Consider the following 15,930-nt stretch of genomic DNA (forward strand, 5'->3'; position numbering starts at 1 on the left):
TAAATAAAATAAAATACAAATACGTAAAAATGTAAACAAATATCATGATAATAAATAAAATAAAATGCAAATATGTAATAATAAAATACAAATAGGTAAAAATGTAAAAAAAAATCATGATTATTAGAGGGAGGAAGTTTGGAAATAAAATATAAGCAGAAGTGTGGATTAACTTTGAATGTTATAGAGGTTTACAGTGCTGAACGAATGGAAAAATAAATAAACAAATGAATAAAGATGAAAGCAGCCAACAGTAAAGATTGATAAATAAACACGCAGAAGAATATGAAAATAAATGAATATTATATAGAAAAAAAAAAAAAACCTGGAAACTGTATAGATTAAAAGTGAATTAATATCCACTTGCAGGGTAAAAAAACAAAAAGGGTCACATGATAAGGTTAGATGAGATATGAGGTTATGTATGTATGAGGGTATGTAGGTATGTATGAAGGTGTGTATGTATGTAAGCATGTATGTATGAAGGTGTTTATATATGTATGTATGTACTTATGTATATGATTTGGAATGTTACGAAAGGAAAACTGAACCTAATATATTCCTAAAAAAATACGAGTCAAAGGAAAGCATGTTATAGAAGACGAAGAAAAAAGATCTTTAGTAAATGTGAAAATGATGAAATAAATGTTAGTAAAGGATTGAACAGTGACCCAAACACACACACACACACACACACACACACACACACACACACACACCTGACCACCCTCGCCCATGTCTATATAGAAAATACATGACATCTTTATTATTATTATTATTATTATTGTTATTATTATTATTAGTTATTATTATTGGTATTTATATTTTCTTTTACACAGAAGTACAAAAAACAGATCTAACAGCGGTATATGTACACACACACACACACACACACACACACACACACACACACACACACACACACACACACACACACACACAGGTATACATAACGAGTCCAATTTACCTAGTTTACCTGTCCAATCATGTACACACACACACACACACACACACACACACACACACACACACACACACACACACACACACACACACACACACACACAGGTAAGCGGTGCCCAGGTAACCCAAATATGGGCTTCACCAGGTAAGTTTTTCAGGTGAATTTAATTAGCGAGAGGAGCACCTGAGGGGGGGTGAGGGGGGGGGGGCGAAGTCTGTCTCTACCTGGCTAAGGTGCTAATTTGACCCGTAGATTTTGGCATTTATCACTTAATTAGACTTTTTCATAATAATAATAATAATAATAATAATAATAATAATAATAATAATAATAATAATAATAATAATAATAATAACAAAACCCTATTACTGAGGGCGATTAACGACGGGAATGATTTTGGGGTACTAAGAATTAACTTTTATGATTTGAAATGGAAAAAAAAAAAATGAGGAGTAATTTAATTTTATGAAGAGAAAGACAAAATACCTCGTGCAATTATACCTAAATCGAGTCCACTTTGCTATGTTCAATTTTATTCTTCATTCTTGTTTTATTTTTTTTGTTTTTACTTTTCTATTTTAAAGGTTCCTGTTTTATTTTGTTTCTTTTTTTAGTACCCTAATTATTCGAGTTTCTTTGTATTTTTTTTCTCTACCTTCATTCTTTTTTTATTGTATTAACTCCCATTTAATCTACCATCATTGTTCTTCTTCTTTCGTTTTATTCCCTTCATTTCCTTACACATATTTATTCTCTCTATATATATTCCCTTCATTCTCTCACCTTCTTTACATCCTCTTTATCTTCGTTTTCTTCAACTTTCCTTTCATCCTCCCTTCGTCTCCTTCACCCACTAAGGCTGCGTGGGGGTGATGACTCTGTTCCCGCGCCTAAAGGTCACGCCAGATAGGGATATTAAGGTAATCTGAGCCTTCTGTCATTATGTCGTTTCTTACTGTAATGCCTCTGAACCTTTTCCTTTAGTTCCCCTTGAAAAGTTATATTTGTATTTACGTTTTCTTTTGTTTTTTTGCTGTTATGGAAGTAGATCAAGGACATAAAAAATCGTTGTATACTAAATTTTACTTATGATATAATTTCAGTTCTTCTACTTATTTATATTTCTTATACTTTCTTACATTTCAGAATTGGTAACTTTTTCTTCATATTTATCGCTACGTTACGTTCCTGTTGTACTTGTGTGAATTTAACGTAACACTTTTTTCTCTTTTAAAACTCAACTCACAGTGCTTAAAACCGCTGTAATCTCTCTCTTTATTCACTTTATTTCTCTTTCCTCTTCTTCTTCCTTCTCCTTCTTTTCGCAGTAATTATTATTCTTTTGCTTATTCAGACGTTCCCTTCCTTGTTTATTTTCATTATTTGGGAATATACATCTTTATTCAGTCCTTTGAATTCAACTTCCGTGAAAAGAAAATCACCCAAATTACTGTTTTTATATTTCCTCTTCTTCTTTGATGGTTGTTTTGTTTTTAGTTTGTGGAAGAGATTAAACACGTAACAACTTCCCTTGAGAACTTTACTTTAACTTTTTATTTTCATTTACTTTCGTGGGAACTTCTGTGCAAGAGATTAGCATTATGAAGATACTTTTTTGAGGTCCTGTACACCACACATAGCAATTCAAAATCATATTCATCACACCTGTATTTACTTTCTTTGTTGTTTAGGAAAGTATTAGTATTTTAACTTTGAGAAATGAATTAAGGGCATAAAAAAAAGTAGAATTTATATATGAAAAAAAAGAAAAAAAAAGAAAGAAAAATGTGACCCTAATTCAGTTCTTCTTTTTGTTTTATTTTCGTTTTCTGTTCTTTTGTTTTTATTTATCTTGTAATTTCCCCTTTCAACGTTTCTTGTTTTATTTTTATTTTTTCTACTTTATTCTTTATTGATTTTTATTACGTTTTTGTCTCGATCATTTGTTTTGAAAAGTTGCAAAAAATAAATAAATGCCACAATGTCTGAAGAGAAGTTACACGAAAAATAAAGTAAAAAATTAATAAAAGATAAATCCAAACTTCGCCTTTCCCCCGTTTTCCTCGGTGCTCCTCCGTTTTCTTTGCCTTGAAACTATTGCTGAGTTCCCGTTTTCTTTCTTCTGCTTCTCCCTTTCTATTCGTGTTATCTATTGCAGGTTGCAGAACGATAGACTAGCTAGTGCTGTTGATGTTGTTGTTGTTGTTGATGTTGTTGTGTTGTATCTTAAAACAGTGTTGCTATTGCTTTTCTTACTAATGTTTGTTTTAATTGTTATGACTTTTGTTTTTGTTTACGTATTATCAATTATTAGTATTGTACATATATTAGATTATTACACTATTATTGCAAACTAGCTTAGCAGTTGTTGTTGTTGTTGTTGTGTTGCATCTTAAGAGTGTTGCTATTGTTTGTTTTTTACTAATGTTTGTTTTAATTGTTATGACTTTTGTTTTTGTTTACGTATTATTAATATTATTCATATATTAGAGTAATACACTATTATTGCAAACTAGCTAGGAGTTGTTGTTGTTGTTGTTGTTGTTAAGCTTGCTAACCGTCTATTTACAACCATGTGGTGAATTATTTTTGATTTCCTATATTATTAGTGGCTATTATATTCAATTTTTACCTTTGTTTGCTTCATTCAAGGTTCAACTCGAGTGAAGCAAGGGATTCGAAACCAAAACTTGAACCGAATGAAAAAAAAAAGAAAAGAAAAATGGCTTCGGTTCGAGTCTCGCTTCTCACCCAAACTTATTTCCTTTGTGACCTTACTTCCGCAACGATACGAAACACTAACACGTTATAGTCCTGTTTTACGGCAAGGGAGGTGAGGGGGGGCGCCGGGCCAGGTGTTTAATTAGCTAGGACAGGTGAAAGGGGGGCGGGAAGGGGATAAGAACCGTCCTGAAGGTGAGACGGAACCAGGTGTGAAAACGCGGAGCTCCCCCTCACGTCCCATCTCGAGAACCATACAATACAACAACGGCTTTTTAAATATACAAAAATCACAGAGAAGTTATCCTCTCTCTCTCTCTCTCTCTCTCTCTCTCTCTCTCTCTCTCTCTCTCTCTCTCTCTCACGTAAACGTCTAAGTAAGTATCTTTTTCATCATTTTTTTAGGACTATATATATATACTTTTATTTCTCAAAGGTAGCGAGCGAGCGAGCGAGCGAAAGAGATCTGAAGAAGTGTAAGATTACAAACATATATAAATATCCCTTGAAAATATACAATTCTATGAGAGTCTTGGCCTAACGCTACCGTGTGATGGCATTATGAGAAGGGAGAGGTGGAGAGGGTGGGGGCAGCGGAGTAGCGGGGGGGATGTGGAGGAGAGAGGTCTTATCACATTGTTGTAGCGGGGGTTTGAAGGCAGTTGTAGCGCTGTCATGCCCCGCCCAGGGTGAGTCGTAGGGGAGAATGAGTGGAATGATATCGGTCAACTTCCTCATCCTGGCCCATGGAAGTTGTGTTTTTTTTTTTTTTTTTTGCTGAGTCTGACTTTCGAGTTTGTTTTGCTGGTTTTTCTCTTTTGTTTTCTTTTCCTCTTTTTCAATGTTTTTCCTTTTTTATGCTTTCAGTTTTGGCTTCAGTTTGTGTTAGCTTTCTTCTTTCTGTTCTTTTTTTCCTATCGTTTTCTTTTCTTCGTCTTTTTCAATGTTTTTCCTTTCTTCTTTCCTGGTATCGTTTTCTTTCCTTCCTACTTTTCAATATTTTTCCCTTTTTCTTTCTTTGTGCAGTTTTCTTTTCTTCATCTTTTCAATATTTTTCCTTTTCTTCTTCGTTTCCTTTCCTTCCTCTTTTCAATATTTTTTCCTTTCATCCTTTTCACATTCATTCATCCATTCACTCATATAATAAATCAATTTCTCGTGGTTTCTTTTTCTTTTCCACTTTCATACACGCTCTCTTTTCCTTTCCTTTCTCTTCTAAGCGTCCAGCCACTTTTTACTTTCCAATATTTTCTCTTTTCTTTCCTTCAACAATTCCTCTTTCTCCTCCTCTCTCTCTTTTCTCCTCCCGAGGTTGAGAAATAAGTGAGTCTTCCTTAAAATGAGTATAAGAAGTGTACGTTTTCTTTTTGTTTCTTTTTAAGGGATAATTGACCTATTGTTTTCCTGGCAAGTTTTTCTTCTTTTTTTCTATTTTATCTCGTTTCTAAGCGTTATGTCACTTTAGCATATATATATATTTTTTTGTCTAATATTTTGCTTTCTTTCCAATTTTTACCTCTTTTTTATTTTCCTCTCATTTCTTTTGTTTCCTATTAGCTTCTTTCTTTTTCCATTTCCCATTTTTGTTCTCCATTTTCTTTCTTCTCCTTCTTTTCCTTCTTCTTCTTCTTCTTCTATCAATATTTTCTTTTCATTCTCATCTTCCTTATACATTTGGTACTTTCACTTTTCACATATTTTTCCAATCAGCACAATTTTCCCTCTTTTCCTAATTCAATTCTTACTTCTAACCTTCTCTTCATATATTTTCCCTCCTTTTTTATATTTCTTTTCCTACTATATTTTCCCATCCTGCACATTTTCTCCTCTTTTTCCTAATTCAGTTCTTACTTTCAATCTTTTCTTCATATATTTTCATTTCCATATATTTTCCTTCCTTTTTTTTATTCATTTCCCTTCTATATTTTTCCTCTTTTTCCTATTACAATTCTTACTTTCAACTTTCTCTTCACATATTTTCCTTCCAGTATATTTTTCTTCCTTTATTTAAATTTCTTTTCCTACTATATTATTTTCCCTTATAAGCTCAACAGCCGAAGTTTATAGGAAGAGGTTAAGTATATTTATTTTTACAATTTTTCCACTTTTTTTTCACTATATCAAAAGGGTTTTCAATATTCTTTAAAGGTTAGGATTTTTTTTTTCACTTGCGGGGCTCTGAAAAAATAGTGTCTGACGAGGGTTGGGTTTTTTCTGTGTAAATATTAGCTTTTTTTTTTATTTATTTCTCACTCTTTTCTTTTCTTTAATCTTTTTCGTCAATGTTTTCTTTATCTTCACTTTTTATCAGTTTTTTTCAGTTCTCTTTTTTTCTTTAATCTTTTTTCATCAGTAATTTTTTTCGTCTTCACTTTCTATCGATGTTTTTTTCCCTTCCTTTTTTTCTTCAATCTTTTTTTTTTGTCTTCGTTTTTCATCAATGTATTTTTTTTTTAGTTTTCTTTTTCACGGTTCTTTCTTCACTTTCTTCATGTTTTTTTTCATCTTTCAGTTTTCATGTATAATTTTTCTTCTTTTCTTTTCTTTATCTTTATTTTCCCATTTACTTAACATCAATACTTCTTTCTTCTTTATTTATCTTCTTAATTTTCTCTTGATTATTTTCTAAGACTTCTTTTATCATTAACTTCTATACTCTTCACTTTCCATCAATATTTTCTTTCTTTTCTTTCTTTACATTTACTTTCTAAGACTTTCCCATCATTAATTTCTCGACCCTTCACTTTCCACCAAAACCTTCTTCCTTTTCTTTCAATTCATTCACTTTTTTCTCATTTCTCTACTTATTCTAACATTTTTTTGACCCACTCGTCTTCAGAAGTCCCCTCAATATACATTTTTCCGTTACACAATAAAGGGAAGCACAAACATAGCGAAGAGGGAGGAGGAGGAGGAGGAGGAGGATTGGGAAAGTATGAAAGGGAGGGGGTGGGAGAAGGAAAAGAAGGGAAGGATGGGGTTAAAATACCTCTTCCCTTCCTTTCACAAACAAACAAGTTACCCTTACAATATACAAACCACGTGACCTCAATGATATGACGTCACGGAAACAATAAACAAAGATATGCGCTATAGATACATACATACATACATACATATATACAAAATCTCGTGTGCACAGTTATGTATAAAAAATTCAGGTGTGCAAAAAGACCATTAATGAGCATGAGAAAGGCAGGAGTTAATTAGAGTTTACCTGTGTGGGCTGAAGGTGAGTGAAAGTGAGTGAAGGTGATCAGTGAAAGTGATCATGAGCAGGTGAGAAGGTGAGGCCAGGTAACGTGATGGATACCTGTGTTTTTTTTCTTTCTTTATTTTTGAAAGTGAAATGAGAGAGTAAGGAGAATGGATGTAGGTGACTTCTCTCTCTCTCTCTCTCTCTCTCTCTCTCTCTCTCTCTCTCTCTCTCTCTCTTCTTTATTTTCTTGTTTATTGTTATTATCATTATTACTGTCTTTTTCTTTTCTACTTTCTTTTCTGAACGTCTATTAATTTCACTGTTACTGTTTTCATTTTCTCTATATTCTTTTTTTTATTTTTCCTTATTCCTTATTATCATTCTTACTGTCGTCTTTTTCTCTTTGTATTCGTATCTATTCTATCCTCTAAGCATTCTCTCATTATCATTATTAATACTTTTCTTCTTATCAATTTTCTTCTTTTTCCATTTCAGTATTTGTCAGTAACTTCGCTTTTTAACACTGGACTTTTCTTTCTTCTTTTCTTCTTCTCTTGCCCTTTGTCCTCTTCAAAGATCTATGCAAACTTCCTCTCGAATGGGTTATCAATACTTTCCTCTTTTCTTCCTTATAAATGATTTCTCAGATTTAGATTAGATTTCTGCTTTAAACCTTTTCCCAAGTCAGTCTTCCTCATCTCTTAATAAACTCAACACATATATCCTTTTTTCTACAAGTAAATGCATACATATCTAGAAGTATTTTTTTTGTGTTGATTTCCTCCTTTTCACATTTAGCAAGCCTCTTTGTCACTAGTAAAATGCTGAATAATGTCTAAAAACAGCTTCAGGTATTTTTCTATCTTCAGTAAACTCCTTTGTCATAGGTAAGACACTGAATATAATGTCTAAAAACGGCTTCATATATTTTCCATCTTCAGTAAACTCCTTTTTTGCCGGTAAGACGCTGAATATAATGTCTAAAAACGGCTTCAGGTATTTTTCTATCTTCAGTAAACTCCTTTGTCACAGGTAAGACGCTGAATATAATGTCTAAAACCGGCTTCATATATTTTCCCATCTTCAGTAAACTCCTTTCTCACAGGTAAGACGCTGAATATACTCTTTAAAAACTGCTTCATATATTTTCCCATCTTCAGTAAACTCCTTTGTCACAGGTAAGACACTGAATATAATGTCTAAAAACGGCTTCATATATTTTCCCATCTTCAGTAAACTCCTTTCTCACAGGTAAGACGCTGAATATACTCTTTAAAAACTGCTTCATATATTTTCCCATCTTCAGTAAACTCATTTGTCACAGGTAAGACGGTTATAATATACTGTCCAAAACCTGATTCATGTTCTTTCTCTTCCTTTTCCATAATTAACACATTTTTCACTTCCATTCAACATTTTTAAGAACTCAACCTCGTGTATTTTTTCACACTTTTCAATATCCTCTTTTTTGCGTCGTTATCTTCCTCTTTTCCGATATTCACTTTCACGGTTTCATTCTCTTCTTCCTTTCCATCAGTTTCCGTATCAGACTTAATCCCTTTTCTGCGTGCTCTTATACTCGTCCAAGTCTATTAATATCATTTTACGAATATTCTCCTTGTAAACCGTCCATGCAATCCTCTATTCCAATATTCACTTTCTTTATTTTCCCTTTTTTTGCCATATTAAAACCCTTCTCTTCAAGCTATTATACTCTTCCAAGTCGATAATATCAACTTTTTACAGATAATCTCCTTGTAAAGCGTTCATGTAATCTTCTTTTCCAATATCCACTTAACTTTATTTTCACTTTTTTTTTGCCATATTAAAACCCTTCTCTTCAAGCCATTATTACCCTCTTCCAAGTCTACAATATTCACCTTTAATGGATATTCTCCTTGTAAACACATTCTTTCATGCAATACTCATCTTCAATACAATTTTCTTCTCTTTTTTTTCATCTTCCAAACTCAAATTCACGGATATTCTTCCTGTAAACTCTTCTAGCTATGCTCTTTCAATATTCTCTCTTCTCTATTTCAACCATTCACAAACAACTTCTTTCCCTTTCTCATTCAATCATCTTCTAAGTCTCTTTTATGAATGGTCTCCTTCTTGTACACTCTTTCAGTAATTTCTTTCCTCCATTTCAATAATTCACAAGCAACTATTTTCTCTTTTCTCAGTTTATGAATGGTCTCCTTCTTGTACACTCTTTCAGTATTTTCTTTCCTCCATTTCAATAATTCACAAGCAACTTCTATCTTTTCTTCATGCAATCATCTTCTAAGTCTCTTTTATGAACAGTCTCTTTGTAAACCCATCTCGCAACAGCCATCTTCCAATTACCTTCATTTTTAACCATTCGTGAACATGTATTTTAGTGTCAGATCGTCCACTTTTTTCAGAGATCCACTTTCAATGTTATCCTCATCTTCCACTTTTCCGAGATCGCCTTTTTTACCGACATCATCTTCTTCACGCTTTTCAACATCCTCTTTCTGCGTTGCTCTCATTTTCCTCTTTCCCGATATCCACTTTCACGGTTTCATTCTCTTCTTCGCACCTTTAAACATCAACTTACGCATTATCTTCATCTTCCTACTTCCATTTCATCCCTTCACAAACACCTACTTCGGTCTTTTCTTCATGCAATCATTATCTAAGTCTCTTTTGTGGACGACTTCTTCGTAAAACCATCTTCCAATTTTCCAGCAACAACATTTCTTCACTTGAACCTTTTCTGGGGTCGAATTAAACACATTTCTGAGTGCCATTATGAGATCTAAACCCATTTCTTGTCGTATTTATCATATGCCAAAGTCTAAGATTCACCTATTTACGGGTATTCTCTTTTGTAAACCGATTCTGTAATTCTCATACACGCTTCGATTCTCCTTTTCTTCATTCAAACCTCTCACGAACAAATTCCTTATGGTATTATCTTCGCGTTTTCCAATATCCACTGTCTCGGTTTATACTCATTTATCATATGCCAAAGTCTAATATTCACCTATGTACGGCTATCCTCTTTTGCAAACCGTTCCTGTAATACTCACACAAGCTTCGATTCTTCTTTTCTTCATTCAAACCTCTCACGAACAAATTCCTTATGGTCTTGTCTTCCCGTTTTCCGATATCCACTTTCACGGTTTCGTCCTCAGTTTCCCACTTTTCCCGGCTTTCTTTTTCAGTGTTATTTCGCGTCTTCCTACTGTTCAATATCCTCATCTTCCCTTTTCTCCAATATCTACTTCCAATGTCTTTTCTCTAACAGTCTCATTCTCTTCTTCATCCTTTTCAATGTCCACTTTCTAGTTTACCCTCATTTTCCCACTTTTCAATATTCTCCTCTTACGGTTATATCCTCACCTAACCCTTTCCCAATATCTACTTTCCATGTCTTTTCTCTCACGGTCCAATTCTCTTCACACTTTTCAATATCCACTTTCCCACTTTCAACGCTATCATCAGCTTCACACTCTTGCGGGACCCACTTTTTACGGGTACTCTCGGTGCAGACTCGCCTCCCGCAAGACCTGGGTGCCGCGAGGGGGCGTGGAGGCAGAGGGAATGCGCTGGGATTTAAAGACGGTGTTCTGCAAGGTCCGTTTCCATTTGTCCTGAGTGTCGCGAAGTTTGGAGAGCCAGGTTTGCTATAAGAGAACGTAGCGTGAGTGTGTAAGTGGGCAAGATAGAGAGAGGATGGGAAGGGAAGAGAGAGAGGGAGATGGGAAGGGCGAGGAAAGGGGCAGTGAGGAGGGATAGGGAAGAGGAATGGGAGAGAGAGAGAGAGCGGGAAGGGAAGGGAGAGAGAGAGGAGATGGAGATAGAAGAGGGAATGATAGAAGAGAGAGAGAGGGAATGGGGGAAGAAAGCGAGGGTAAGGAGGAGGAAATGATGATAGGAGTTTGTGAGAAAGAAAAGGTAGGTAAAGAAATGGAGGTGTGTGTAAGATAGATAGATAGATAGGGGAAGAAAGGGAGACTAAGGAAGAGAAAGAAGAAAAAGGAAGAGGAGGAGGAAGAATGAAAAAAAAGTGGGTGAAGGAAAGTGTAGGAGATAGGGATAGATTAATATAGACAGATAAGAAATGGTGATATAGATAAAAAGAAAAATGTATAAATAGATAGATAGAGTTAGGTGGATAGATAATTGATATAGATGTAAATATGATTAAAAGTCGCAAATGTGAAGGATATAGAAAATAAATAAAGGAGGGAGCAAATGAGAGAATAAGGGAGGAAAGGGCACGAAAGAAGGAGAAAGGAAAAAAAGGAAGATATGAAAAAGAAATAAAGGAAAAAAAAGTGAGTTACGAGCGTATGAGATAAAATAGAGGGAGTGAAGGAACGAAGAAGAGGAAAAAATAATTGGGTTAAGGAGGAGGAGGAGAAGAAAGAAATGAATTGAGAGAAAAAAAGGAGGAAGGAAGGGAAAATTAAATGCTTAGAGAGAGAGAGAGAGAGAGAGAGAGAGAGAGAGTTTTTAAGAAGACTCACATTATCTTACAGGAGTTTTAGAAGCAATTAATTAAACTTACGAAAAACACTGGAACCTGTAATGAAATAATAATAATAATAATAATAATAATAATAATAATAATAATAATAATAATGATAATAATAATAATAATAATAATAATGGGACGAGGACGCCGAAATAAAAAGTAAAAAAAGAGCAAACGGATGGAATTCGAGTAAAGGAGAATGCAGTTAATTTTTCGCATAATAATAAAAAGAGAAAAAAAAAACGAAACGAGTGAAAAGAAGAAAAGAAACTAATGAAGAAAAGAAGCGAAGAAAATGATATAAAGAAATGACCAAAACGAGATTAACAACAACAAAAAAAAAAAGCGACAAAAAAAAAAAAATAAATAAATATATAAATAAATTACACACACAAGACAAAGGAAACAGGAAAAAAAAAAAGTAGAAACCAAAGACAACCAAAAAAAAAGAACATTAAACAAAACAAAACAACCAAAAAAATACACGAAACGACAAAAAAAAGACAAAACAGAGAAAAAAAGAACTGAGAAAAAACAACAACAACAATACACCTCTAATTACCGTTCCTTCCACAGCTTTTATCACCTTTAAAACCTAACCTAACACTGCACCTCTATTTTACCTTCCCTTCCCACCTCCTTCTCCTCCCTCCCTGCTTATCCATTGTAACGTAGTATATCCTAACCTGACCTAACAATACACTTCTAATTACCGTTCCCTTCACAACTTTTATGACCCTTAACCTAACCTAAACCTAACCTAACAATGCACCTCTATTTTACCTTCCCTTCCCACCTCCTTCTCCTCCCTCCCTGCTTATCCATTGTAACGTAGTATAACCTAACCTAACCTGACGATACACTTCTAATTACCGTTCCTTTTACAACTTTTATCACCTTTAAAACCTAACCTATTTTACCTTCCCTTCCCACCTCCTTCTTCTCCCTCCCGCCTCCCTCCCTGCTTATCTATTGTAACGTAGTATATCCTAACCTAACCTGACGATACACTTCTAATTACCGTTCCTTTTACAACTTTTATCACCTTTAAAACCTAATCTATTTTACCTTCTCTTCCCACCTCCTTCTTCTCCCTCCCGCCTCCCTCCCTGCTTATATTATATTGTAACGTAGTATAACCTAACGTAACCTGACAATACACCTGTAATTACCGATCCTTTTACAACTCTTATCACACTTAACCTAACCTAACCTTACCTAACAACACACCTCTAATTACCGTTCCTAACCTAACGTAACCTAACAATACACCTGTAATTACCGTTCCTTTTACAACTTTTATCACACTTAACCTAACCTAACCTAACCTAACAATACACCTCTAATTACCGTTCCTTTTACAACTTTTATCACACTTAACCTAACCTAACCTAACCTAACAACACACCTCTAATTACCGTTCCTAACCTAACCTAACCTAACAATACACCTGCAATTACCGATCCTTTCACAACTTTTATCACACCTAACCTAACCTAACCTAACCTAACAATACACCTCTAATTACCGTTCCTTTTACAACTTTTATCACACTTAACCTAACCTAACCTAACCTAACAATACACCTGCAATTACCGATCCTTTCACAACTTTTATCACACTTAACCTAACCTAACCTAACCTAACAATACGCCTCTAATTACCGATCCTTTCACAACTTTTATCACACCTAACCTAACCTAACCTAACCTAACAATACGCCTCTAATTACCGATCCTTTCACAACTTTTATCACACCTAACCTAACCTAACCTAACCTAAAAATACACCTCTAATTACCGATCCTTTCACAACTTTTATCACACCTAACCTAACCTAACCTTACCTAACAATACGCCTCTAATTACCGTTCCTAACCTAACCTAACCTTAAACCTAACAAAGCACCTCTAAGTTGCGTTCCCGCACACCCATCTCTTTCTCCTCCTCCCTCCCGCCTCCCGCCTACCTTGATCTGCTCCGTCTGGGCCTGGAAGGTGCACACGGTCACGATCTGCTGGAACCGGTTGAGATTGACCAGCACGAAGGCCGCCTCGAGCTTGGACGCGGCGGACTCGTGCGGGGTGACGTCGTGGATGAAGAAGCGGTCGAGGGAGAGAGGCTGCTTGTAAACGATATACCGGAGGGCCGAATGTTCCCCGCTCGACGCCCGGGAACAGGAGGAAGGCCAGTTCTCCGTGAGTGAGGATTTCTGAGGAGGGAGAGAGAAGAGGCGGTAGAGACCTTCTTTTACATTATTTTCCCATCCTTCCTCCCCCTGTCCGTCCCTTTTTTTCCTCTTTCACTTTTTTCCCTTCTCACACACACACACACACACACACACACACACACACACACACACACACACACTATTAGAAGAGAGATAGAAGAAGAAAAAAGTGAAGAAAGGAGAAGAAAAGGGGAAGGACGGGAAGAGAAAGAAAGGAAGAGGAGGAGAAAGAGAAGGGTAAAGAAGAGATAGAGTTGACGGAATTGAGATACAGAGGAGAGATAGATGAAGGAAATGGATTGAAGAAAGAGGAAGAGGGAAATGGATAGGGAGAGGAAAGGGAGAAAGAGGAAAGTAGAAGGGAGAGGAGAGAGAGAGAGAGAGAGAGAGAGAGAGAGAGAGAGAGAGAGAGAGAGAGAGAGAGAGAGAGAGAGAGAGAGAGAGAGAGAGAGAGAGAGAGAGTGTTACGTATGTATTAAGCAGACACAAAAAATATTCTAAACTTCAACTTAAATAATCAAACTTTGGAGAGGGAGCATAAACACACACACACACACACACACACACACACACACACACACACACACACACACACACACACACACACACACACACACACACACCTTTCAATATCAAATCAGTAATATTGATTCTTCTTAATTAATATTCTTCCTGTATTACCGAACTATTTTTTTTTCCTCCTTCGATCACAAGGAAATAAACAGAGTAAATTAGTTTCTCTGCGGAGGGAAGGAAAAGGGAAGAGGGAAAGGGAAAGGAAGAAAGGGAATGGAAGGGAATGAGAGGGAAGGAAAGAAAGGAGAAAAGTAAATGTAAGGAGGAAGGGAAGGGAAAGAAAGGGAAAGGAAAGGGAAGATGAAGGAAAAAAAAGGGAAGGGAAGGAATAAGAATGGGAGGAAAAGAAAGGGAATTATAAAGAAAGAAAATGGAAAAGTAGAGAGAAGAGGAAGGGAAGAAGGAGGCAAGGGAAAGAGGAAAGGGGAACAGGAGGGAAGGAAAGGGAAGGGAATGAAAGGGAAGGGAGGGGAAGGGATGGGAAGGGATTGAAAAGGGAGGGGAAGGGAAGGAAAGCAAGGAGTGGAAAAGGAATGGAATGGATGGAAGAGGAAGGGAAGGAAAGGGAATGAAAGGGAAGGGAAGGGAAGACATGGGAAGGGAAGGGAAGAGAAGGGAATGAAAGGGGTGGGGAGGGGACGGGAAGGAAAGCAAGGAGTGGAAAAGGAATGGAATGGATGGAAGAGGAAGGGAAGGAAAGGGAATGAAAGGGAAGGGAAGGGAAGACATGGGAAGGGAAGGGAAGAGAAGGGAATAAAATGGGTGGGGAGGGAAAGGGAAGGAAAGCAAGGAGTGGAAGGGGAATGGAATGGAAGGGAAGGGAGAGGAAAGAAGAGAGAAGAAAGAAGAGAAGAAGAATAGGGGAAGGACGGGAAGAGAAAGGAAGAAGAAAGAGGAGGAGGAAGAAGAGGAGAGTAAGAGGAGGGAAGAAGAGGGAAGGAAGGAAAGTAATAAATGAAAAAAAAAGAGAAAGGAGGGAAAGAGAAAAAAAGAAAAGAAAAGAAAAGGTCATATGCGCAAAAAGAGAAAAGGAAAATAAGGAAAAATAGATAAAAAAAAGGAAGAAAAGAAAATTAAGAGTGAGGAAAAGAAAAAAAGTCACATGAGGAAAAGAGGAAGAAGGAAAATAACGAAAAAATAAAGAAAAAGGAGGAAAAAAGAATTATTAGGCCTAAGTTATGCGATTAATTTCCTCCAGACTTAAAAATACAGGAGAGGAAAATAAATCACATTCCAAGTCATGTTTTCCTCTCCTCCACTTTTCCTTCACTTTTTCTCTCCACACTTTTTTTCCCTCCTCCTCCTCCTCCGTGTCTATATATTTTTCCTCTCCTACAACGGCCATTATTTTCCTCCTTGTTTTCCTTCTTAATAAACTCAGATTTTTTCCTCCACTTTTTCTCTCCACTTTTTTCCTCTTTTTCCTCCTTCTCCTCCACCATGTCTGAATCTTTTCCTCTGCTTCGCCGGCCATTATTTTCCTCCTTGTTTTCCCTCTTAACAAACTGAGATTTTTTCCTCCACTTTTTCTCTCCATTTTTTTCCTCCTCCTCCATGTCTGAATCTTTTCCTCTGCTTCGCCGGCCATTATTTTCCTCCTTGTTTTCCCTCTTAACAAACTGAGATTTTTTCCTCCACTTTTTTCCTCTTTTTCTTCTTCTTCCTCCTCCTCCTCCTCCTCCTCCTCGGTGTCTATATCTTTTCCTCTCCTTCGCCGGCCATATTTTCCTC

The 15,930-nt window shown here is 35.9% G+C and overlaps 1 protein-coding gene across 5 annotated transcripts in view; it reads right to left on the reverse strand.

Moving 5' to 3' along the window:
- Positions 1 to 15,930, reverse strand: part of LOC126985792 (uncharacterized) — a 330,694-nt gene that overhangs the window by 81,050 nt on the left and 233,714 nt on the right. For 2 of the 5 annotated variants that reach the window (XM_050841180.1, XM_050841181.1), the window contains 2 exons: positions 13,363 to 13,605; positions 9,077 to 10,540 (listed from right to left, as the gene is read on the reverse strand). In XM_050841180.1, coding sequence (XP_050697137.1) covers positions 10,385 to 10,540; positions 13,363 to 13,605 — 399 coding nt within the window. In that variant the 3' untranslated portion in view covers positions 9,077 to 10,384. Of the gene's footprint in view, positions 1 to 9,076; positions 10,541 to 13,362; positions 13,606 to 15,930 lie in introns of those variants that run through there. The other 3 variants (XR_007739047.1, XR_007739046.1, XR_007739045.1) reach the window with 2 other exon arrangements.

This window comes from Eriocheir sinensis, chromosome 60 (genome assembly GCF_024679095.1).
Source record: "Eriocheir sinensis breed Jianghai 21 chromosome 60, ASM2467909v1, whole genome shotgun sequence".
Classification (NCBI taxonomy): Eukaryota; Metazoa; Arthropoda; class Malacostraca; order Decapoda; family Varunidae; genus Eriocheir; species Eriocheir sinensis.